The sequence below is a fragment of the Phoca vitulina genome, unplaced genomic scaffold (genome assembly GCF_004348235.1).
Source record: "Phoca vitulina isolate PV1807 unplaced genomic scaffold, GSC_HSeal_1.0 scaffold7, whole genome shotgun sequence".
NCBI lineage: Eukaryota > Metazoa > Chordata > Mammalia > Carnivora > Phocidae > Phoca > Phoca vitulina.
This window is the reverse complement of record NW_022589710.1, coordinates 48,483,879-48,510,185: the sequence shown is the minus strand read 5'-3', so window position 1 is coordinate 48,510,185 and position 26,307 is coordinate 48,483,879. Positions and strand designations below refer to the sequence as shown.

Here is a 26,307-nt window from a genome sequence, read left to right as displayed (position 1 = left end):
AAGTAAAATCTTAAAAGAAAGAAAAGAAAAGATGGAAACACAACAAGCAACACGATGCTGAGCTGGTAGTTTTTAAGTGTACACAAATCTTGTATTGATAACTAGTTTTTAAGTGTACACAAATCTTGTATTGATAACTAGGGCGTGGGGAGAACCACAACAGTCCGAGGACAATTTGGATAGTCTTTGTCTTGGCTTTTACAGCAGTAGGAAGCTAGGAAGCTAGTACACCCAGGTGAAAACCACAATCATTCTGCTCAACAGTGGAGCCAGAACTTAACTTTTGAGTGTTGAAGTAACTGTAGTTCCAAAGATAAAGCCTATTTTGTACCACACACAAAGTTATCCACAATCTGGAAGAGAAACTGAAGTCCTTTTACCATGTCCCCATTTTGAAGAAAATAATACATGAAAGTACCCAGCTCAGCTTAAGGCAACACAGAGCCACAAAAGGCAAGCAAAGACAGAAAAAGGAAGAAAGAGATAGGGAAGAAGGGCTTGTTAAATAACTAGACACTGTTCTAAGTGTAAATAGTTAAAAGCGGGTAGGTGGGATTTATCAAGGAGAGAAATCCCAACCTAGCTGGAAGCTTCCGCCGTTCACTAAATGTCAAAGACAAATACCAAGAACAAGAGAAGAATTTCCCAGACCTGCCCTACAAAATAGTGAACAGCAGAAAGAAAGAATATGCCAGGACTACATGAGACTCGAAGTTACCTGTTTAAGACACTCAGACAGAGGAGAAAGCTTCCCAGATCCCTTAGAAACACCACAATACTGTATGTAACAGAGAGATGAGGTTATAAGTTAACGGAGTTCTCATTTTGCCTACCGTTTCCCCCAGCATGGGCTGGACTTTCTTTTTTCTGACTTGATCTGGGTTTAAATGCAGATTTATGCTGCTAGTTATGTATATATTTTTACTACTAAGTACTAATTATTTCTGTTATTGACACCATTTTTCAGAACTGCCTTTAATTTTCAAGCTTATAGTAACACTTTTTATGGGCTTTTGAAGCTTTCTGCTCTCTACACCTGGGCAATATGTGTGCGTGTGTGTGTGTGTGTGTGTGTGTGTGTGTGTGCATACAGATTTTATTTACTTTAGGTTTTGTGTGGATGGAGCCATCAGAGATATCTTTGTGTTTTTATGAGCTTTGTTTCAAAATGTTCAGGAGCATCCTTCCTGATTGATAATTTGCAGTTGGGAAATTGCCCCTTTGTCTCAAAATACATAATTGAGAGATGGTGCAACATAATTGTGTACAGGGGAAAATTAGTTCTAGAGGCCACCCCTAGATCCTGTCCGGGAGAAATCCTGTCCACGCTCAAGGCTGTTTCACTACCCAAAAATGGATGAGCTCTCCACAGCAATCAATGCCTCATTCATTCCTGAGCCACGTCCATGGTAGCAGAATGTTCCTATCTAATCCTGACAAGAGTACAATGCCAGTGTGTGTGATTTAACACTGTTTAAGCATCTTTCAGGGTTCATTAGATGCTGAGCAGTTTATACCTTTTTTCTATCCAAATGGGAGTAAATCCCAGAGTGGAAGTGTTCTCTGTCTCCTGCAATTCTGTCAGGAATGACCACTGGTGTCCCTGTAGCCAGCGGAAGGCTAGCTAATGTCCAGCAGAAAGAGGGAACCCTTTCTGGGGTTCTCTTCCATAATTTGTCCTTCAGACCAAGAACAACACAGAGCTATAATTGGATTTTTCCCTCCTTTGTCATGTCTCTCTTTCCTACCCCTTCCTCTCAACTCACACGCGTTTACTGCCTCAAGGCCCAGCTCAAATATCAATTCTTCTCTGAAACAGACTTCCCCCTAAAATGTATCTGTTTCCTCTAATTCTACTCAATTAGGACATTTGGTCTGTGGCACTGAACACACAGTGTCCTGAGCTGTATTCGCTCACCTCCAGATCTCATCTCCCTTCCTAGATCATAAAGTCCTCAAGCACGGAGACCACGGCTTAGAAAGAGCAGCTAAGTTCAGTTACAATACAAACACGGTGCCCAATGATGACTTGATAAATGTATCCACTCCAGAAATACTTATTATGCATCTACTATACACCAGGCATAATGGACCCAACTCCTGTTTTGACATGGCTCACAGTCAAGTGACGTGAATGCACGCATGTACAATGCCATCTCGTATGATAACCGATGTTCAACAAATTTCAAATAACCATAATCAGAATAAAACATGTGCCCTGAGAGGAGTCTCATAACATGTCACAAGGGATCTTTATCTACAAGAAAGAACACTGTTAGCTTCTCAAAGAATTTCCCCAGGGAAGGGGTATAGATATCTTAGGCAATCAGGCTTAGCTTAGATTAAACAAAAATGTGCAGTTCACAGCTCGGATGACAGAGTATTCTGAAAGAACTCTACCAAATCAAGTCTGATTCTTTTTGCCTCAACAATTGACCTTAGAGAACTTACACTTGACTGAAGCTCCTCTACTCTCAGACAGAGGTCTCAACACATAAGCTACAATAGTAATAAATGAGTAATGGCAAAGCCCCACTGCTTTCTCACAGCTGCTAGCTTTCAGGGGATAAAAAAAAGGAAAAACCAGTCTTCTGGGCCTTAATGTTACATTCTGAAAATTTTCCTTTATCTCAAATAATGAGACTCTTGGGAACACCAAGCTTGGCAAAGGTAAAATAATACATATGTTATGCTTTAGACAAGATACACAACCACAAATTGAGCTACTTTTAGCTAGAGCTTCCCTACTTGCCAAGTCGAAGTAGGAAATCAAACTTTACAAGGTGTAGTTCTTGTGACATTGAACTCCTTTCAACTCTGCTATTTCGTTTAATTTATAAAGCACCTCTACCTGTGGGATACAGTATCCCATTAGGCAGATGAGGAAACAGAATCACAAGATATGTAAGTGGCAAACCCAAGGTCATGCAACCAGCTTAAGCAGGAACCAAAACCTAGGACCTTACTTCCAAGCCCAAAGTCTTTTTTGCTACAACCTATGGCCTCAAAGAATGGATTAGAGGACAGAGCCCCTCATTGAACTGGAAATTCATTTGTTCTTGGGACAGTCAACGAATTAAAGAGAGCATGTGACCGTTACCTCTTTAAGGCAGCCCATGAAGTTGTTGCTGACGGGTGAGCCTGGCAAGTCAGCGGTACTTGGGCTTCCTCCCACGTAGAAGAAGTCGTCCGAGCCCAGCATGGTGTAGTCCTCTTGAGTGTAGCCCGTCGTGGTAAGGATGCCATCCACAGAGATTGTCACCTGGTGGAGGGACATAGGGACAAAAAAAAAGTCCCAACAATGACTTTACAGTCCTATCAAAATCCGGTGGCTTCCCCTACCTGTGGCATCACTTTCATTAAGATTTTGGTGAGGTATTCTTTCTAATTTGGTTTGATTTTGGTAGGCGCAGCCAAGTTCCATTTTCTGGTCTGCCTTCCCTGCAACCCAAGCCTCCAGCTTTCCTCTGCAGACTCCCAGGAGACTTTGGGGGAATTGCCAAGATGAGCAACTCGCTCTACCCATTGCACTCTTTACTCAGTCAGGCTAGAAAATGGAACTATCCTCAGACGACATCACTTGTCTCAGTTCATTGGTAAAATGATTGTTTATTTTTTGAATGATTGTTATTTATGGTGGTAGTGAGAAACAGCAAAGGAGACATTTGACAATGGGGTTTGTTAGGGTTGGTCTTTGGTGGTGGATGTTTTTTTTTCCTTTTTTCTTTTCTTTTTTTCTTTTCTTTTTTATTCGTTTCTTTGGGGGCTCACACCACGCTGACAAACATGCATTCGGGGAGGGAAGGAGAAGGGTCTCATTTTTGATATGTCATGGATGGTACATGCCATGGACTACCCCCAGGACACCAACCCCTGCCCTCCCTTCACTGCCGTCACCACCACCAAAAGGAGAAATGACCCAAACCAAAAAGGCAACTCTAACAAAAAGAAAGGAATATGAGGCATAATAATCAAAATAAAAATAATAAGAATGCCCACAGGGAAGAAACAGCACCCACACGCCCAAAATCCATGAAAGGAGCAGAGGGCAAAGAGAAAAGATGGGGCCTCAAAGCGTGCACGCACCATACGCTGACACACCCATGCGAAAACCATCAGGAGCCAAGAGATAAGGCAGAAGAAAAAGGGCAGGGAAGTGGGTAGGGGTGAGGAAAACCAAAGGGAAGAATCAAAATCCACTTCACACTTACATGCACTGAACAAAGTGGAACACAAGATGGAGGTAAAAACAAACAACCAAAAAAAAAAAAAACCCAAACCACTCAAAACTAAAGGGTTGTCTTTCCCCTGCCTGCCACCTCCCTCACTAAAAAAAAAAAAAAGAAAAAGAAAAGAAAAGAAAAAGTCCAAACCTAACCCCAAAATATATGAAGGATGAGAGGAGAATGAAGAAGAGTGGAGACAAAAATGAAGAGAGAGAAGAGTGTGGAACTGGGCTGATGATTGACAGGTTGTTAGTAATGAGGAGGAAAATGGCGGGACAAACTCTGATGTCCATGGGGAAATCCACGAGACAGGAACATGCCATGCAGAGTCTGTACGGAGAACACACTGGCAGAGCTCCCTTTGGCCACAGTGGGGAATAGGGTGAAAGCCGGGAAAGGAAGAACAGAGGAAATAGAGTACTTTCCTCCCCAGATCACCTGTGGCAGCCCGTGGCCACACCAAAGGGAAAGAAAAATGGGCTTCAGGAGTGGGGAGTAGGGAAGAGAAAGGAGGAACAGTGAGAGGGGACAGGGAGACACAGAGAGAAGAAAGTCCTCAATAGAAAGCCTGTTGTCCCTAGTCTGTAACTTGGAAGTTGCAAAATAAGAAAACAAAACAAAACAAATTTAGCTAAATGGGGAATCTTTCTTTAAAAAAATACTTTTAGGGGAAAAAAAAAATGACAAACTGGAGAAAAGGAAACTGTCCCAGCCAAACTCCTCCAAATACCATTTCCAGGACAGGCACGTCCCCTTCCATTTTTTTTTTTTTTTTCTTTTTTTAACAAAAAAGAAAGGCTTGCATTTAATCCAACAAAAGAATTTTAAAAGAAGAAGAAAGGAGTCTAAGGAGGATAAAAGGGGGGTTTGGGAAGGAAAAGGGGGGCAACACACGGCAAACCCAAAAAAAGAGACAATAAGAATGATATCTACCAGACAATGTAGTTTGTTTACCATAGCGTGTCCGATGCCTGAGTGCTTTGCGGAAAAGGGGGAAGAAAGGAAATTAAAAATTGTGAACAGAACGATTGTTAATTAAAAAAACTAAAAACAAAGATGAGTCGTTAGGGTGTTAGTACATTAGTCGGTTAGTAAAATGACACATTGCATGAATGATCTTGTGTTAGTTTTTCAAAAAAAAGGCACCCGACACAGAAAAAGAGAGTGGGGAAGACAATGAGACCAGGACTCTATGGAAAACCTTGGCAGCCAGGGCAGAGCCAGGAAAGGAGCTGCAATCCACCCTGTCATTGAACTCCCCCTTCTTCCAAACACCGCTCAAACCAGACCTCACCCCAGTTAGAATTAGCATCATACTTACTTTCCAAGGGCTCTTCTGAATGAACACCATTTTCCCTTCCCACCCTCTAGCACATACACAGCCCATCTATCCTGAAAAAAAACACCCCTGAAGTTTATCATTTCACATGTAGGTAGATAGATAGGTAGAGCTAAAATACCAATATCCTGGGGACTTTTTTTTTTTTTTAATATATCTGACTCTGACTACATGCATGGATGATTATGACTTTCAATAGAACAACAAAAAAAAAAACGTAAAGCATCTACAGGTCGCCTCTAGCATAGGAAGGCTACATGATGTAGCTTATTCTGGGTTTCCATAGATGATTAAAGATCCATGACTCCCTTGATTTTGTGTGGATATGTGCAGCTGGAGGGGGACATTCTCCTCTTTGCTTTCCTCTTGGTCGACAATAACTGTGTTGTCGGAGTGCATCAGAATAGTTGGGAGTCTTCTTTATTTCCCAATGTAGTTATTGTTTTGTTTTCTTTGCCAGAATGCTGCCCGTTGGAATCGCTCTCCCCCCATTCCCCTTTAGAAAATGGTTTTCAAGCTTTTAAGCAATTTCTTGTATGGATAACAGAGAGGACTGGCAGGTTAAACATGATTAAAGAAGCCCTACAATTTGTCTCCTCTGACTATTTTCAAATGCTAAGTGGCTAATACACCCTGAGCTGGGAGGCTGGAAGGCTGGAAGATCGGTAACCCCAGTTTTGTGTTTGTGGTTTCACTAAAGCGGCATTAGAGGTAAAACAATTCACATGAGGGCCATGTTCAAGGTCATGGGTTTTAAAACAGACCAAAAACAAACCCAGAGAAACACATCACTACCTTGGTCCCTAATCCCAGTAACAGTCTGGATCAGAGAGTTCACATTCCTTCCTTTAATCAGAAGCCCCAGTAAAGTAGCTGGCCTCAGTCCTGACTTGGCTCAAAGGTTGAACCATGAGTAGATGACCAAGAAGGAAGAAATGGGCAAAGTTCTGCTCCATTTAGTAATGAATACTCCAGGAAACTCCAAGTAAGCATTCCTCGGATGAGTTTTTGCCACAGAAATCATTCGACCTTACCAAAAAAGTAGATGAGACAGTCACAAGCTTGTTATCAAATATTTATGAAGCAATTTACAGTTTAATTGAAATAGACAGGGGCTTCCAAACCCTTCAATTGTCTCCTACAGAACTAAAGAAGATGTTATAAATGTATTTTTAATGGTCAAAATAATAATCTTAGATGATTCAGCACTGAAAGGATTACATTTGCAAAATCAACTCTGCTTTTCGGAGATTTCCCTCTCTTTCAATAAATTGCATTTGGATGCAAAATTCAGTCGGAATTTCATTAAAGACCAATTTTAGGGGCACTTCCTCTATGAGATTCATATTCCCTCTGCCAAGAAATGCCCCCCAACACCCTCAGGCCTCTGTCGCCTTGTCCAGAACTGAGAGCTCTGTTTAGCAGCATCGTTGGTGACAGACAGACACAGTCACCTTCACAACAGAATACTCAGCTTATAAATCGTGGGCATGTCACAGTGAGTCTAGCACCCAGACCATGGAGGAGCTCATAATCCTTCTGGAACATAAGGTGCTTTGCATATTTAGCCACCACACATGGCTGGGGACGATTGTAATCACCATTTCACACAAATGAAAACTGTGGTGTGGCAAGGTTAAATGGTTTGTCCAAGGGCACTGAGGGAGCTGGGTCTTAGAACTTGGAAGAGAAACCCTCCAGGATTGCTCTCCTCTGCTTGCTTTGACTAAAACAGCACAACCAATGTTTGAAGAACAGCTTGGTTTATCCCCCACTCGGTTTAAAGGCTGGAACTGGGGGCCAATTCTATTTTAGAAAAGTGTTTTTAGTGGAAATAAAAGTGAGCCTTTCTCCAGCTAATTGGAATCGTTCTAGAATGGCAAGGAAGTACAGGGAGAGGGAGAGAACCAGAGAAACAGACTGGTTGGTGAGAATCACAACCTGACCCTGCTCCCCGTCATGTATGAAAATTCTCCCCTCCCCTACAGCCTAAAGGGTGTTACTGTGTACCTGCCAGCCAAAACTGGTCATATTTTACTTTTTGGACTAGTCTCTGCAACTCAAACACATCACGCCTTTATATGTTAGCAAATGGAAATTCGACTGGGGCCCTCTTGACAGCTGAGCTGAGCTGAGCTGAGCTAAGTATGGATGGAGGATTATTAAAGAAAACATTAGCAATTGGATCCTTTGGCTTTGGTGGAAAAACAGAACAGTGATTCAAAAATGTCCAGTCCAGGGGTATTAAGAGGCCTGCGGGCTCTAAGACTTGTGTGATTTGGTAACATCACCACAGATAGAAGAGCATCTCCCAACCCGGTGGCTTCCTCAACATACTTAAGCATTACAATGGGTGTTTTGAATATTGTGAGTTCCCAGCGCCTGTGAACCTTCTCTGTTCACTTAGCAATACTAAGGAGTCGCCTTTTTATCAAACAGAAAACATATGCAAACACTTGTCCGTTCTTATGCTTTCATATTTACATTAGAAGGCATTAAATCAATCACATTGCAGAAGAAAATCTAATAAGCACTCTCTGGAAATTTGCATAATGTTTTCTGATTAATAAAGGATTAACCCTGTCTAACTGGGTTTAATGACAAAATCACAAGGAGAAAAACCAAGTGCAAATAGCAACCCGGAAAGAGGCATCAGCACAGACCTTGACTTTTATAGGAAATGCTTTTCTTCTTCACTGATGTGGGCTGGTGAGGTGTTACTATTATTACTGTTGTGACTGTTATTATTCATTGTGAGACTGGAAACAAGTTCACTTGGCTAAGGCTTTCTGAGAGCGTTGTCACCTCACGGAGTTGCCTGCTTAGAATCGGCAAGCGATGGGAGTTCTCAAGCACGAACAGAACCAGGAAGGGCTGCTCCAAAGTTGACTTTTTTATTTGGATCCTTCCACTTTCCAGGCCTCCCAGTCAACTGAAGAGCCTCCGAGGTAGAGATGGGGGCAATAAAGTAGGACCACCGCACCAAGGAACAGAGAAACAGAGGAATTCAGAAAGATTCCAGCTAATTCATTCTAAGGCTATAGGTTAACATAACAACAGAAAAAAAAAAAAAAAATGAAAGCAGAGGAGGGGCGTTAAATTAAAAGGACGAGAAAAAGGAAGACTTTTTTCTGGAAAGAATTAAAATCATGGCATCATGGCAATGGCTAACTTAACTAAAAAGAAAAACATATATTCAGAAAATGAGGAAAATCTAGCAAGCTGCAGAAACAAAACACTGTCCCTAATTGAATTTGACAATAATACAAGATTCAAATGTAATTAAGAAAATGATAAAAAGGAAAGCAGAATAAAAGGAAAGTATTTATTACTTTTATTATCTACACAACTGAATTTTTTTCTGAAAAAAAAAACAAGCATAAGTGGAGAACTGAAGTAGGAGGAGAAACATATTTTCATAATTTTTCCTTGTGAAACTGCAAAGACTGGGGAGAACATTAAGCTTCGACAAATCCAAAGCTGTATCTATACCCTTCTCTAGTTCGTCCAGCACCTGCTTCACTAACCTCCTCCCCCGCTACCCAAGAGGAGCCTCCGGGCACTCTCTCCCCTCCGCCATTACCTGCCGGAGGTTACGCGTGACTTTGACATCATGCCAGGCGTTGTCGTTGAATTTTCCATTCACTGGCTCCACGATGGCCTCAAAGGCCCCGGACCCCAGGTTAATGACCAAGGAGACCGCGCCATCCTTCAGAGCCAGGTTGACATAGTCAGCCGACTTGCCCGTGTGCAGGATGAGCCCGTTCCGCTGCCAGGTCTTAAAGGAGAGGGTGATTTCATCACTGCTGCTCTGGATCGGGTTCTGAGACAGGTCGTAGCACAGGTACTCGGAGCCTCGGAAAGTGGCCACATTCTCCTCTCGGGCTGCATGAAAAGGAAAGAGGCGAGCAGTCACCACCTGACTGGCATGAGTCAGGAGTACACAAATACCAAAGAGAACATGGCCCCCCAGGGCAGTGCCCCTGCCAGGGAGCTGCTATCCGCATGAGCTCCCTCCAACGCTTCCACCAGACCTGTGTCTAAGTACTAGGGAAACCGCGAGAGACAGTAACTGCCGAGGAGCTATCTATCCTCACAAGGGTGGAAGACCAACGTGATGGCGTAGGAGAGCTTGCTGCCTTTCCTTCCCATTTTCCCAGAGAAAAACCTAGAGGGGAATTTTATGCAAAATGGTAGAGCAAGGTTTACATTGCTTTTGCTTCAATGATGGCTTTTAAATGCTTGTCCGAGAGCTCGTGTAGAATGGAAAATTAACTCTTCTCACAAAGGGTTCTTTAGCTCCAGGTACCTTTTATTGACCAATAACTAAAAATCAGTTACCCTGAAAGATCTGGCTCTAATTTCCATCCATCAATAACCCAGCTAACTTTGGTTTCCATGGTAGAGTCCTGAGCCCAGTGGAATGTGACAGGGTTATTAAATAGGAGGTTGGACCTGAGAAGGTGATCAAGCAGATGAGGGAAAGGGGACAGAATGGAATTTGGTGATACACTTTGACAAGACAGCAATAGCTCCCTTTCGATCCAAAGGGATCTCTGCTCTAGGGTCTCCCAATTTAGATGGCCCTGGTAGGACCATCCTATAGAACATCCAGGGTCAAGACAGCATTCCACTGGAGTGTATACTCTCCTTCAAGGCCACACCATGGGATCCTCTAATTCCCTACCCAAGGAGCCCCAGGCCTGTTTCCAGGGCTTCTGCAAGGCTCTGCCCTGGACTCATTTTCCAACAGCAAATCATGCCATCAGTGTGCATACCTCAAGGTCTGAGAACTAGCAATGGGGGACCATTTGCAGGGAGTTAGACAGAGCTTGGCCACGTGGGCGTCCACGTGCATTTATACCAGAGCCCTTGTGGATACAGTATGGAGCCAAAGGTGGAAAGAGGAAGGGGACAGGCCACAGGTTGACAACCAGAGGGGCTGGTTCTCCCTGCGCTAGCATATCCCAGGATAGAACTCTGAGGAATCCAACAATTCTAAGTGTGCACCTGGCTTACTAGGTAGTTTCAAAGGTGTATTTATCAAGGTAATGACATGTTTTATTTAATCATTTGTTGATGTAATTTATAATTTCAAAACCCACTTGTCCCCCTACCAGGCAGTCTGACTGAGAGTGGCCTACTGCATATCAGGGTTGGCCAAAAGCTAGCAAAAGCACCTCATCATGAAAGAAAATGGGCAACAATACAAGGTTGGATAGGCAGTTTCCCATTACAGAGGGGGGGTTACAAAATAAGGTTGGGCAAGTTCTATTTTCTCTTCTAGAACTACACTTCAGCCTTCGTAACCAAAGTCAATTCCACCTCAGCTTAGAACCTTATCAACCATCACAGCCCTTGGTAAGTCACTTACATAAAATAAATATATTCTCATGATTAGGTAAGAACTGTAGAGGAAGCACTCATCATATGGGAGAGATGACCACCCACTACAGTCTATATTAAACTAATTATAGAATCATGACAGCCTTAAAACATGAACCTCAACTTTGTACTCCAGAGAGTTAAAGAAGAGATCAGGCTTGTCCTGTGTATTTCAGAGGGTCTCAATGATGTATCTACCTGCATATCTCTGTTTGTGTGCACGCACATGCATGCACGCACACGCACACACACACACACTGGTATAAGCAAAAGGGACCTGTCCACCTATAAATGACCACAGTGTCTCAGTAAGCACTACTTGGCACATAACCCATGTCTGATGCTTTTTACCAAAACAGCTAAAAAAATAAAATCATGGAGCAGCAATTTGATACCATCTATATGTTTGAAACAGATGTATCCAACCCCCTAGTGCCCTGTCTATTGTCATGATTTCTTCTCTCATTTCTGAAGAAATGACTGTGTTAAAATGCATTTGGATGAGCCTGTTTAGGAGACCAGGAGGTGAACCTGACCTAGAGTAAAGGATGGCAAATCAAATTCAGTTTTCACCAATAAACTCTTTTCCTATGGATACATATGCGCACAGAGCCAACTGCTATGCCTGTCCTTGGCGCCACATGTGGTATAGTAACGGGTGTCTTCTATAAACATTTAAGTTAGACCTTATGTGCCCACTGAACTGAGAAAAATGAACAAGGAAATGAGTGCCTCTAAAAAGATGCTTAATCACTGAGTACCCTTCAAGGGGGAAAGGTTTGATACAGAACAGTAAGGTGCCAGGATGTTATTTGATGTGCTATATGGGGCTTAATATTTGTCATGTAATTGAACCAAGGAGTATGCAAAAATAATAAGTTTTGGAGCTTATAAGGGATTTTAGAGCTTACCTGATTTAATGACCCACTTTTTTTTAACAAGGAAGAAACTGACAACTAAGAGTAAGTGTTGCCCAAGACCACACAGTTGGTGTTACTCTGGACTTCTAGTGCCTATCTGGACTTTTCTCTAAATATCCTTTTACCCATCACTTTGGATGTAGCACGTTGTTCCTATTCTATTAAACAGCACAAATGATTCCACAGAGCCATGCATTAACTTACAAACCATCCCAAACCTTGGATAAATTGAGCCAGAAATGTATTTCCCCCCCTACCCTACGTAAATCACACTTACTCACCAAAATTAATGTTCCCCTTTCCCCCTGGATTCTGGGTGTGTTTAAAGCAATAGAACTTGTTTTATGTGGAGGCCAGAGAAGAAAAATGACATTATTGTAGAGAAGAGAATATCAATAAATAAACAAGAAATAAAACCAACCATGAGAAATCATCTATGTAAATCACATGCATATTTATGCTAATCTCCATGCAAATTCACCAACAAAGACTTTATGTAGCTGAGTGTATCCCTTTGCAAGTAATCTAAGGAAAATGCTGTAACCGTTCACAACCTTCCCAATCTCTTCATTCAATGATGAATTTTCCCGGTTTGCCTCTTCCCTGGGCTGGAGGAGGCTACCAAGAGCAGCATCACCCCAGATGCTGCTATCTCCTCCACATGTCAACACACGAGACACCTGAAAGCTACTCTCTGAGTCATATTCTAGATAAGCCAAATTGTAACATTTTTAATGCATGGGATACCTTCTTCCTGACTGTGTGGGGAGGAGAGGCATTGACAGTGCTTGACCTGGTCTTTAAAAGAGCAAATGAGGGGCATGGAAGAAAAAAGAGTGAGAACGTTGAAGAAAGTGTTCCTTTGCATAATCTCACAACTGATTTCTCCTAAGATCCCAATCTTTCTTAATTTCCTTCCAGTAGCCAAAGCTTAAGCACTGTCTTATCACCTTGAAAGCCATATTAAATTGACAATGAACATAAATAAAAGGCGCAAAACTAAATAGTGACAAACACATTTCTAAGCCTATTCAATTCTCCAAACTCTCCATTAGAAAAATGTAATATTGCCCCAAATTTGTTTTCTATATTTACTGTTTACACTGAGAAGGAGGTTGAAGAGACAATGCAGTCACTGTGTATGTATTCAAGCAAAATAGGTAGAGACAATGGATGCAGAGGATTATGTAACAGAGTACACAACAGCTTAGCATAAAGCTCCAACTTGGCAAGAGAGCACGCACTGACATGGCTAATGGACTGTTTAGATCCACTTAAATTATATCACCCCGAAGTTTACAATCAATTGCATAAGTATTAAAATAAAAATGTTAGTCTCACTGCATGGAAAGCAGAGCTCAACTGTATGACAACAAATCATTTCCCCATTATTTGTAAGTGTCCAATTGATTAAACACTAGATGCAATCTAGATATGTATAACCCAAGATTTTAAATCGGTTTGTGTAAGATATGTAAAGTACTGGATCTTTCAAAGGCTTGTTAATCCAAGGACTATATATAAATAGCATTAACAAGCATTTATTCAATTCTATTTTCCACTCTCTCCCCCCCAAAAAATCCAACTAGTGATTTATTTAATAATATCTCCATTTCTCTGAGAAATTGCAAAGCAGATTAAAATATTCAGTGTAATATGTTTTTACCATGCAATCTAAGAAGTGTGGAGAAATGCATATCACTGTTTAATTGGGCCTGTGGTTTCTGAGAGCTTGATGTCTCAGGCTTTGAGATCAAGAAATTCAGGCTTTATTCTGAAGGTTATGAGGAGCCATGGCACAATTTTACTGAAAGGATGGAGGGTCTGATTTGTATTTTTAAAAGATCACATAATCTTTTAAAAAGATTTTACAACTCAACTTATGTTGGGTTGAGAGTGGACTGAAAAGAAGTGTGAACTGAAGGCAGAAAGCCCCGTTAAAAGATGAGAACACTGGGGCACCTGAGTGGCTCAGCCAGTTAAGCATCCTACTCTTGATTTTATTTCAGGTCATGAGCTCAGGTTCATGAGATAGAGCCCCACATCAGGCTCCGTGCTCAGCGCTGAGTCTGCTTGTCCCTCTCCCTCTGCTCTTCCCCCTGCTTGTGCTCGCTCTCTCGCTCTCTCACTGTCAAATAAATTAATAAATAAAATCTAAAAAAAAAAAAAAAAAAGGTTGAGAACACATTTGAACTACTTTTCTGGGGGAATTGATTCAACCTGGATGTTGATACCCTTCTCAAATAAGGTTTGCCTTTTGCTGGGCAGTAGTGGAAGCAAACGGTTCTTAGGAGAGACAACCCAGGAAACTGAGAGGCAGAGGTACTAGCAAACCAAAAACCATAGGAGGAAGCCAGAGTCTGCACACTTACAATCCAAATGCAGCCATGGAAAACCAAGGACCAGCGGTAAAAACTGAGGGACAATGCTAGAACTTTAGACATGAAAGGCCTCAAGGGAGACAATGTCAGGCATGGGTAAAGGATTCTAGGTCCATTTGCAAATACATGTGCACAGTTTCTTGAATGTCATATATCTCCAAATGCTTTCTTAGTCACATTTGTAGTCTCTCAACATCCCACGAGGTCACTTTGCTGGGATGATGCCAATGGAGGATCTGGAGGCATGTAGTTTAGATGGGTTATCCAAGACACTGAAAAGCATTCAGGCCAGTTCCAAAACCTTAGTACCTTGATTCCCATTGCATTGCTTTTGCTATGACGTCATACCACTATCTTGCCAGGATCTCAAACTCTCAAGAGGAAGAGGGGCCTAGGAGCCTCCATCTGTTCCTACAACTGCAAGAAGTTCAATGTGTCAAAAGGAGAAACCACTGACAATGACAGGAAGAATCCACTCAGGCAGCAGGAGCCCAAGCAGAGGAACGGAGAGTGGGGCTGGCTCTAGCCCCAAATTCTCCAGCAGCAGACTGGAGAAAGCCAAACTGAGAAGATCACACTCTTCACCTCCAACAAAGGACCTTGGAAATGGAATTTTTAGACACCACTTAGAAGAGCCGATTAAAATGCTAACCCCTCTGGAGTGGCTGTAACCAATGGCCCTGAGCAGAACACCTGCTGTGTTCCAGAAAGGGAGTGTGGAAGCCAGCTTCCTGAGGATGCACCTCAGAGACACCAGCAAAACTGCTCTTATCTCTGAATCCTTTGTCCTTCAACTGGCCTCCAAGCAGCAGTGTGGCGCCAATGCTGATAACCCCGTTGGTTACCCTGGCCTGGCCCACCCTGGAGCTCAGGAGGCACCAGAAGACAAGGGCTGCTGCCCTCCCTGCCAGACAAAGGGATGGCCTGTAGTCCTGGGGCCGGCCTGCTGATGCCTTTCCCCGGATGCACGGATGCAGCAGGGACGGACGGTGCTGTCCGTCCTCCAGTGGGGCAGCCGCAGTGAGAAGCTTCAGGTTCTCCAACTGTAAACTGACACATCACCCACTTCTTCCGGCCACTCTTCCCCAGGCCAAAAAAAAAAAAAAAAAAGTCCTGATGGTGATAAAAGCAGCCCTGAGCAGGGGGTACACAAAGCAGAAATGAACTCAGAGAAGCCCGCAATTCCACAATTGCTCTGCCCATTCCTAGGGACGCTGCATATCCACTCAGTTCGGAAAGGTGCCTTGAGCTGACACAGCCATTGGGGTATTTTGCTGGCAAAGGAACAAGTTATATGGCAAAAGTGAGTTTGTTTTCGCACAATCCCATTCCCTTTCCATGTGACCTGCTAAGAATGCAACATCCAGAGTAAGAACTCCCACCTCTAAGGGATCTGTGGGTAGACCTCCAAGTTAGTGGTTGGGCTGTGAGATCACCATATTTGCAAAAATGAGGGAGAAGCAGAAATCCTTTTACTAGAGTGAATTCTATTATACATCACCTAACAGGACTTCCTGCTAGAATCAGAAGAGGAACATGCAGAGTAAGAAAGGCAAAAAACTATACAAGTAAGTGCCCTCCTGGTTCTTGCTGTCCCCTTTCCCTTATAATGTATTTTAGGGGCAAACAAAGCATTCAGATAGATCAAACTGCAGAGCCATCCCCCAAGGGGAAACGATGAATCCTTTACCTGCCACATCCCATCATACAGGTATTTCAAAAGCAGAGTGTACCAGCAGACAGCAAATTGTGTCGCCATGAGCAATCCTGCACTACAAAAGAAAACACATAGGAAATCTGACCTCCTGGAGCCATTTCCAACCCTTATCCTCAGACTCTCTGTAGGAAAGATGCAACAGAGAAATAAATGGACTTTTCCACGCTGCCTGGGTCATTCACTAGCCTGCAGATGCTTCTTGAAAGTGATGAGAAGGAAAATAGTAAATCAAGTTGTCACTTGGAAAATAAACAGCTAGCATCCTGGCGAGGGAAGCTGCCTCAGTCCACCAAAGAATTGCCTGGAAAATCACGCTTCGCTGAAATCACTAGAAAGCTAATGGCATCCTGAAGACAGGCATTTCTCTCGATTGCATTACAATAAAAGTTGAATTTCCTGTTCATTCATTTAAGGAATAGGGATTTACAGGTGGCTACTATGTGCCACGTGATGTGCCCGGTGCTGAATGCACTTAAGCCGCACAGCAACCCTGTGAATATGAGTAATTAGCTGATACTTTACTGAAGAAGAGAAACTGTAAAGCTAAAACAACTCAAATGCCTGCTAAGTGCCAGGCCCTGACCTAGACTCATGCTAAACAGGGTACCCTCCTGTAGCCCAGAGTGTAGTGGGACTGTGGACTTAATGATTTGGAGGGTAATGATGAAGACTTTGAATTGGATAGACCTGGGTTGGACAGCCAGCTCTGGCACTTACCTAATTCTATGAAGCCTTAGCTCATTACTGAACCCTTAGTCTCTATCCCTGCGTTTCCTAATCTATAAAATGGGAATAACCAGAGTATATATTTCATAGAGTTGCTGTGAAACATCAATCAGATAAAGTCCATGACCCAGTTCCCAGACACAGACTTGTCAGCTGTTGGCGGCGGCGGTGGCGGCGGGGCTAAGAACACAAACAAGTAATTACAATTCAGCACAGTAAATGTTTCATAGTTGATATCGGCACACAGAAGAAGGAATCAATGACCCTGAGTGTTAGGGAAGACTCCACACAGGAGGTCAAACTTAAGCTGTGTCTTGAAATACGAGTAAGAGTTCACCATACAAAAAAGGGATGAAATTCTAGTTAGAAGAAAGAGCATATTCACTGGTGTAGTCACTAGAAAAGTGCAGGGTGTTCATGGAATGGTGAGAAGTTCAATGCATAATGGGCAGAGTAATGGGCACATAAGCACAGGCTCAGGATGAGGCCGGAGCCTTATCTGCCATATCTTGAGGCACTGGGGATGGAGGAACAACAGAGGAGAAGAAAACTGACACTTGGGAGTGGCACAATTATACCCACCTTGTATTGGAGGTTCCGTGGGTGGACAAATTGCTGAAGTGATAAAGAGGGATCCAGGAAACATTTCCAAGGTAGAATGGACATTGCTAAGAAACCATGGCCTGAGGTAGTTGTGTTGCATATGGCTGCCTACCCACTTAAAATAACTGATGTAAGTGCTATACATTTTATTTTCACTTAACTACCTCATCCATAGGAGTCAAACTATAATTATGTTTCTTCCATTACAGGCTTCTCATTTTTTTTTGACAGGACTCATTTTAATTGTGGGTCAATCAAACATGCAGTGAACACAAACAGTACACTCTCTTGTAGAGGGAACTCCATTTCCCTGTCCCTACAACTCCACAAGAATATTTCCTCCCCATTCTCCAGGACAGAATGGTTTTGGAGTAACACTTGGGCCCTCTCTCCTTTACTCATTCACTTCCTCCAATGAGAAGTGGTTCATCTGCTTGGTGACAGAGTAAGGGTCTGACACCCATAGAGGTCCACGTTTCTTAATTAGGTGGTCACTATTCCCATGTGTCCCGTCTTTCTCTCTCCTGCAGATCCGTCTTTCCTCCAAGAACTGAGTTCTCTTCTAGGTTCTCCCATGCAGCAAACCTATCAGAGTAGAGTCTCCTCCTGCAGAAGAAGGCCTGTGGTTTTCTAGTTCTTCTCCCTAAGGCTAAGTGGTTGAGTTTCACTCAAGGGAAAAACCATAAGCAAGCCCAATTTGGCTTCAGATCAAAGCCACATTCTCTAAAACAACTCTACCAGCAAGAAAACTGCTGTCTGGATCCTTGACCTGACCACCAACTTGACTCTTGTGTCTGTTCCTTGATGGATTCAGAATTTTATGGTTGTCACCTCAGATTGCTTTCACTCTGGGAAGATAACAGACACATTTGGAAGAACATGAGGTCAATGGCAAGTAAATATATCAATTATAGCAATGACTTTAAAGCCAGGTCTATGCCACAGTGTTTACTAAGATACATTTCTTAAAGTTACATGGAGGATACAGGTGATTATAATGGAGAAGAATTTAACCCTGGTTGCTCTCCTGGAGATAAGTGTTAGATTGAGATTTGAAGTATTAGGATAAAAAAAAAAAATTACAGAAAATACACACACACTCACAAATCTACATACCCCCTTCGACCAGTCCAAAAAGAATAATCTAAATGTTTATGTTTTCTTTTCAACCTGCTTCTTTTTCAAAGTTACACAGTAACTAAGGCAATTGTACTAGAGTACCAAATGTCTCTTTGTAAGACTATAGTCCATGGACTTGATGAGGACAAAAAAAAAAAAAATTAGTAGGGATAGAGGTGCCTGGGTGGCTCAGTTGGTTAAGCATCTGCCTTCGGCTCTGGTCATGATCCCAGGGTCCTGGGATCAAGCCCTGCATCAGGCTCCCTGCTCAGCGGGGAGTCTGCCTCTCCCTCTCCATCTACCTCTCCCCCGACTTATGCTCACTCTCTCCCCCCACTTATGCTCTCTCTCGCTCTCTCTCTCTCTCAAATAAATAAAATCTTTAAAAAAAAATTAGTAAGGACAAAAGCTGGAGAAGAGAGGATGAAAGACTGTAGTTCTGATACAAACAGAATTCATAACAATGAGAAATATCCACTGTGATTCTAGAGCAGGAAGCAGATCATCTGAAATGATTTTTCTTTTTACACTGGCACATATACTGACCCCAACTGCTACCTAAATTAGATACTCACTGTATCCACACATATTGTTCAGAAAGGAATATAAAAGTCATGAAAGGTTCAAAGAATTTGGGAAAACTCACACAGATATTAAGATATTTAGAAGCTGAGAACCTGGGTGGCTCAGTTAAGTGTCTGACTCTTGATTTTGTCTCAGGTCATGATCTCAGGGTCGTGAGATCAAGCCCCATGTCAGGCTCCATGCTCAGCAGGGAGTCTGCTGAAGATTCTCTCTCTCCCTCTCCTCTGCACCCCCCTCCTGCTCTCAGGCTCTAAAAAAAAAAAAAAAAAGATATTTAGAAGCAATCAGTAAGGGTTTTAAAACCCATATGGACTTTTAAAATATTTATTTCTGCCAAATCTCTTTCACCCAAGATGAAAACAAGAATCCTCCATAACCAATCATCTTGCTGGCATCAGAAGATGCTCTAACTGACCTCTGGCCTCAGTAAGTCTGTATCTAAATCATCATGTTGGTGAAACTATCCACCTTTAAGTATCCAGAGAAAATAAGACAATTTCGTATTATGTGAAACCTCCTACAGATATTTCAGGAGCTCAGATGGTTCCTGTTTCTAGAATAGGAAAGGTGATCTAGAGACTGCCAAGCTTCATCTGGGTGATAAACAGGGAAGTATAAGGTGTTAAAGATTTTTATCTAATATTTCCTTCACTCTGCCCAGAATATATATAGAGGATGGCCAATAAACTTTGCCTCCACTAATTCGCACACACACACACGCACACGCACACACAATGATCACTAACCATTACATATTACAGCTCTGTACATCTGTAACAAGAATAGAAAAACACAGAAGCAATCTACACATCAATTTCCAGTAGTGTTTACTTCTGGAGAGAGAGAGAAGAAATGGAACCAGAGATGTACTCAAATAAGACTAAGCCTTTATAAAAAGGGTATAAAGCAAAAATGGCAAAACATTAAGATTTCTTCAAGCTGTGGAATAGCTAAACCAATGTTTATAATATCCTCTACTACAGGGACTATATGTTTGAAATATTTCATGCTTTTTATTACAAGAAGTGAAATCTCTGCAGATGATTCTGATGAAATACCTAATGGCCTAATAAATCCTGAATGATTCTTTGTTTATTTTACATGTTGATGTCAACTCTTCAATCATCTCTTGTGAGCACCCATTTTTCATGTTTTCCAAATCTCCCACATACTCCTGAACATGTTAAATAAAGACAGGTGGAACTGAATTGAAATGCAGTTGAAATGATCACAGTGACTTGAACGTTACCAGCTCTTCCTCCTGCCCCCTCACCGCCTTCCCCATTCCTGCAGACCCACTGCTCAGAGGGTTCAGTCTGGCTTCCTCAGGACAAAGGGAGGAAATGCTCATGGGAGCCAAGGAACAGAGAACACCTGAATTTGCTACTGAGGGAGCGCTCAACATCAAGTGCTGAGAGGTGACCCAGGGGAGTCCAGGGTATGTCACAAGTATATCTACGCAAGCCTTCCAACCCTTTTTCCCCCCACAGCAGAATACAACCATCCTAGTTCTTTAAGAAAATCCCCACTGAGAAACCTGAATCTGTGCCCATGCCTTTGGCCTCCCCCTGCAGCTGTCAGCCCAGTTCCTCCTTTGTTAGCACTGTGGCTCTAGCCTACAAGTCTAGACAGAGGGGCTTGTTAAAAGGCCTTGGAGTCAATGCCTGGACAAGATCAATAAGGCTTTTTATGACACAATGAAAACTTTCTATTTTGTTAAATGCGGCTAATCTACCATTTCTGCAGTACTTCTTAAAGCTCTCAGTGCTGAGCACTACAGGCCAGGTGATTAAAACCCTGTTCAGAGACACAAACTGGGGAACTTTGCCAATGCACACATACAAATCCTAGAAACCTGTGCCATGTCTTCTTATTTATAGCTAGGCATGCATCTCCTTTTCCTCCCAAGAAAATGACCATGTCAATGGAGGAGATGGGGGCGGATACTGATAAAAATTAAAACTTCCCCATTCCAGGGCTCCCAGGAAGAGAGGGACAATGCCCCGGGTCTAAAGTAATTAAAATGAAAGAATCTGAACCCAGGGGTGGATGAAGATGGGGTATGTTGAAACGGGGGTGGGGGGGAGGGTAAGTTCTCTAAAATGTAGGCAGACTTAAAAATCAAGTGACCTGATTTAAGAAGCCTAAATAAAGGAGAAAATCTTTAGTGACTGCAAATTCAATTCTAGTACCAAGAGTATGCATAAAGCTATAAGAAAGTGTTCACTTCACTGTCATCATTTCTTCATCTCAGACATCTAGAGTCTTTTTTAGAGGTAGAAGATTTTTTTTGCCATAGTATAAAAAGGGCAGGAAATTAACATTTATTAAACCTATATTATGTTCCAGGCTTTTATAGAAAGAGAGGCCCAATAATATACTATTTATACAGTGTTTGACAAAAATTAACCAAGACCTGTTTTGATGATTTAAGATACAAGAGTTTAAAACACTTACCATAAGAACCAATGTATTATTAATAGAGATAACATATCTGTGCTCATGTGTCACCTGAAAGAGGAGCTTTTCGACTGGGATAACTTGGTATATTTCTTTTTCAACTCTCACAAAAGTCCTGTGAAATAAAGTTTGACAAGCCCCACATTACAGATGATAAAACAGAGGTTCACAAGGGGTGAAATAACTATATGCTACCACAACTAATAAGAAGCAGATCCAAAATACAAACTAAGGTCAACTTCCAAATACTATATGCTGTCTACCAGGTCATGCTGCCTCTTATTGAGGGCTGGGTATCTTTGCAAAGACCTCTGTCAATAGTATTCCTGTGGGAGATAGGCTATTCATTTCTTTAAAAAACACACACACATTTGCATAGCATGCATGTCACATTTTTCAAACCACTTCCATGTACATTATCTAATTTTGTAAAGTACCCTCCTACAGCTTCTATAGGAACCTCTATCTGCCCAACGAAGCTAGGTTTTCAGTAAACACAGAGATGTACTAAGCACACACTTTGGGTTATGAATACAGATCATAAGAACACTAAGAAACATTGTAGGAATTCTATACATTTGCAACACTGGAAATATATAAATGCTAAAACAAAAACCACTGAATTATGAGAGCATAAATAAGGAAATCCACTTTTGATGCACTGAATCTAAAATGGAAACCCTCCTTCTGAGTCAGAATGATTCACAAACCATTTACAGATGCTGCATCACCCCCAACAAGCTCACTGAAGCTCCAGGGCCAGACAGCTGGACTCCAGGTTAAGACAACAGAGGCTATAGTCAGAAATATGTTCAGGGCTTGCAGAAGAGAAAAATGTTAGCTGACTTATGATCGAAAAGAACACCAAAAACTGAGATTATAAGACTCTGAAATAGACACTCAAGTAGTTTTGTAGCTTGTATAGCCATTTTTACAATGGATATTTACAGCTCTGATGTCAATAAAACCAAAATCCTAACCTTCTCCAGCAATACTAGTTAAGATTTATCAGTGATAATTTTTTAACCACGGGTTATGATAAAATAATGAATGATCTGGATATCCCAACTATGGTATGAAGATACTGCATAGAAGATCCCAGACTTACAGAAGTTAGGATGTATGTACATAACACCAGCTGGTCAAGGTTTCTGACCACACTCTGTAAGTGAATGAATCAAAACAAAGTAAGTAAGGAGACTTAGGGTACACTATAACACTGTCTAAGACTTAAAAATACAAAGAAGACTGGTAGCTCATTCCTGCCAGATGTGGTAAAATCCCCATGTAGATGTCAGCAAAGATGCATTTCAATATGGCGGCATTGAAGTCTAAGAATAAGTTGACTGAATCTCATTCTCTGATTTAAAGGACCAGAAACTGCCCTATCTCTTTTCAGGAGTCACCATATCATGGGAGATTAACTATACCAACTAATGAATATGTGACTGAGACAGATATCAAAATGCCACTACCATAATTCACAATGAAAAGTTACCATCAAAAAATCCTACAGTCCACAGACTTGGATCCAAACATTGGTTACCAAACAATGGTCTCAGGTAAAGTTTTCACCAATCATGGTACAATCAGGAAAATACGGACACTGTAATACATTTTTTTTAATAAAAACTAAATATATGCACTATTCATTCATGCAACAAATATTTATGTAGGACCTACTCTATGCTGTGCTAGGCACTGAGAACACAGAACTTTCATTATACTTTTTTCTACTTTTTTTGGTTTTGGAATTTCCTGTCCTTTATGAAATGATGGTGATGACAGATGAAATTTGTTAATGTCATTAATTGGCAAAATAAAAAGTAGTCAACACTATTTTGCTCCTTCCCTTTTCTATAAAATTTTACTTGTCAACAAAATCCAAAAGTTTGAAGAACCACTGAACCAGAGAATCTTTTCTTTGTGTGTTCTCAGTCAGGTGTTCACCAAAACATGGCGCTCTCTGAAAAAGGCGTTTACCAGACGCTTCAAATAGAATAACCAACCGTCCCAATATTCCTGGGGCCGAGAAGTTTCCCAGGACATGGGACTTCCTGTGCTAAAACGGGAACAACCCTTGGAAAACCAGAACGGTTTTCTCTACATGGGTCACATGTCAGAAGGTCAAAAAAAATTAAGCAGATCAAATAAAAAGATCATTGACAAAGAAAGGGGCTTGAATTAATTGGATGCTTTTGTTGTGAATTTCTGACCATTTCAAACTTGACATTCTGGTTTTTAAAGAACAAATAATCACATTGACAATATAAGTAGTATTCATTGCTATGGCTTATTACTCTTTATGAACTTTAAAGTCGGTCTAAGAATAACCTAACCCCCCTTTGAGGATTCAGAAGGCTCTTCGAGATTTCATGCTACCTCAGAGTCATCTAGCTCGTCATCAATTATCACTGTATAACACCACGAATAAACAGCTTTTGCTTTCCAATTGTTTGAATTTGGGATTACAAGTGTCCTCTGTATTATAAGTAACTAATAAGGCTGTATGGAATGATTTATGCAAACAGTGGTGTTCCTTGAAAATTGTTAGGATAACTTTCAGGAATGGGCAAAAAACTTGAAAAAGCTTCAGAATCGCAGCCTCTGGTGCACATACCTTTGACATAATAAGGTCTGTCATCTTTGAGTGCTACTCATTCTTTTTTTCCCCTCCCTGCTACCCCACTATCCACACCCCAACCACCTAAGACTACCCACCTGCTGGGCCTTTGAAGCACCACTTTACAGAAGGGCAACAGTGCCCTGCTGCCCTCAACTGAAGGAGAAAGGTAAGAAAACATCATAGAAGAAAGGAGAAGGAGAGAAGCTAATACTTACTGTTCCTCCACTATATGCCTAGCACAGAGACAGGCCCTTTACAAATATACTGTGTTTTCCATCCTACGATGACCTTATGGAGTAGACATTATCACCACCATTGATGCCCACAGTCCCTGAGATGGGGGTGATGGTAATGCCACCAGCTACCATTTTTGAAGCTTACTGTTTGTTGGGGGCTTTAGTTCTGGTTTAGTATTATGCAGATAATATTTCATCTAATCTTCAGGACAACCTACTTAGGTACCATTACCTGCAGTTTTCAAAGAAGGAAGTTGAGCTTCAGGAGTTCAAGCCTACCCAGTTAGAATATTGATAATTGACAATGAGGGAATTTAGAACAAGGCTAGAGTTGGGTCTAACTTCAGTCTCATCGCTCCTCCCAAAGCAGTAAGATTAGGTTTTGTATAAAAGGCCCTGCCTTGGGATCAGGAGCTGAGCAACCACTGTGTGATCTTCCAGGTGTTCTGTGGTGGCTGGTCTGGACAGGAACCCTCTTCAGTGACTCTCTCAAGCTGGCTACACTCTAGTCATTATCCTTTTGGTTCCCTTTTCGATGGCAAGACAGTAGAACTACCAGTATCCCCTGATGAAACACCCTCCATGGCCAACAATATCTACCCAAACTTGTCCTTCTATGCAACCATTACTGTGCTTAGCACCTGTGAGAGCAAAGAAACACAGCTGACTTACCTTGCGTTGTTTGAAGCCTTTAAGTTACTCACTCATTCATTCATTTATTCATTCATTTAGCAAACATGTATTGAGAGCACTCATCATGTAATAGGTTGACAGTGAAAACAGAAGCGTTCCATCAGATTTTAGCATGTCACATTTCTAAAGTACACTAAGGTAAAGAGTATCCTTAAACCAGCTCATTATGAAGTGTGAACAGGCTTTGATAACACAAAAAGGATTATGCAACTCGACGGTATTATTATCCTCTAATTTTTTTCTTTTCTTTTTCCCATTCCCGAAGACGTCCACCATTTCTCTTAAAGCTCTGCAGTATTACATCATGAATTTCCTGACAGACAGGCAATATGGATGAGTTCGAAGAACTTTGACTTTGGGTTTACCTCAAAGCACTTAGGGAAAAAAAGGAATTAACTGGTTTTCACATCTGTGTCCAAGGAGAGATATATACTCCTCACTTCTATTTTTCAAGTAGAGAAAGGTAAAACCCAGCTAGTGATGGAAGGTACTTTTAAAATCATATTTTCTACTTCTTTTTACAAGCCTCACATCGTTTTTCTAAAGGAGTTATCAACAGAGCCAAGACCAGAACCCAGGTTTTCTGATTTTTATATAAGTGAGTTAGTTGCAAAATAACCATGGGGCAGACACAGAAATCCAATAACTTCAGGACAACTTCAGAAGTGTGGCCTCCAGGATGCTGGATGCCTAATTCCCAGGTGAGAGTCCATTCCCCAAGGCCTGCATGTGTGTCTCGTCCAGATGCACATTTACAGCCATGTCCCAGGGTCGCCGGAGCTGGCACTGGACAGCATCCACCCCTGGAGAAGGGCTCTGGGTAAGAAGTGTGCTGCTCAGTGCTCGCACGGCTAAGCCACTCACTTGAGATGGGTTGCCTTTTCTACTCTTTGAGCTGCTTTTTCTCTTCCCCCTGAAGCAGTGGAGACTGACTTCAGGGAGGGAACGCTGCTTAATGACTCCAGTGCAATCTCCCGAAGGCTCTATCAGCAGTGTACAGCCCTCCTCTGACAGCTGACCTTTCTCACTGTGCTCAAGTCAAGGGAAAAACAAAAGCACCAAAACAATTAAAAGCAGTAAAAGGGGAGGGAGGAGGGAAAAAGAAACACGGGCCTCATGCAGAGCAGCAACACAGAAATTTTTAAAAAGAAAAGAGAAAGGAAAAAGGAGGAGAAACAAAAGACAAACCAAGACAGTGAAGAGGGACAAGCATAAGAAGATGGGATTCTCCCAGTCCTCTTTATTCCTCTGCCTGATGGCTGCAGAAGGCACGGGAAGGCTGTTAATATAT

General features: G+C 41.8%; 1 protein-coding gene across 30 annotated transcripts in view; it reads right to left on the bottom strand.

Annotated features, from left to right (window-relative positions):
- The window catches only part of NRXN3 (neurexin 3), a 1,527,623-nt gene that overhangs the window by 1,079,560 nt on the left and 421,756 nt on the right, over nt 1-26,307 (bottom strand). For 19 of the 30 annotated variants that reach the window (XM_032406089.1, XM_032406055.1, XM_032406061.1 and 16 more), the window contains 3 exons: nt 9,149-9,450; nt 5,181-5,204; nt 3,101-3,262 (listed from right to left, as the gene is read on the bottom strand). In XM_032406089.1, coding sequence (XP_032261980.1) covers nt 3,101-3,262; nt 5,181-5,204; nt 9,149-9,450 — 488 coding nt within the window. The remainder of the gene's footprint in view (nt 1-3,100; nt 3,263-5,180; nt 5,205-9,148; nt 9,451-26,307) is intronic. The other 11 variants (XM_032406090.1, XM_032406063.1, XM_032406073.1 and 8 more) reach the window with 1 other exon arrangement.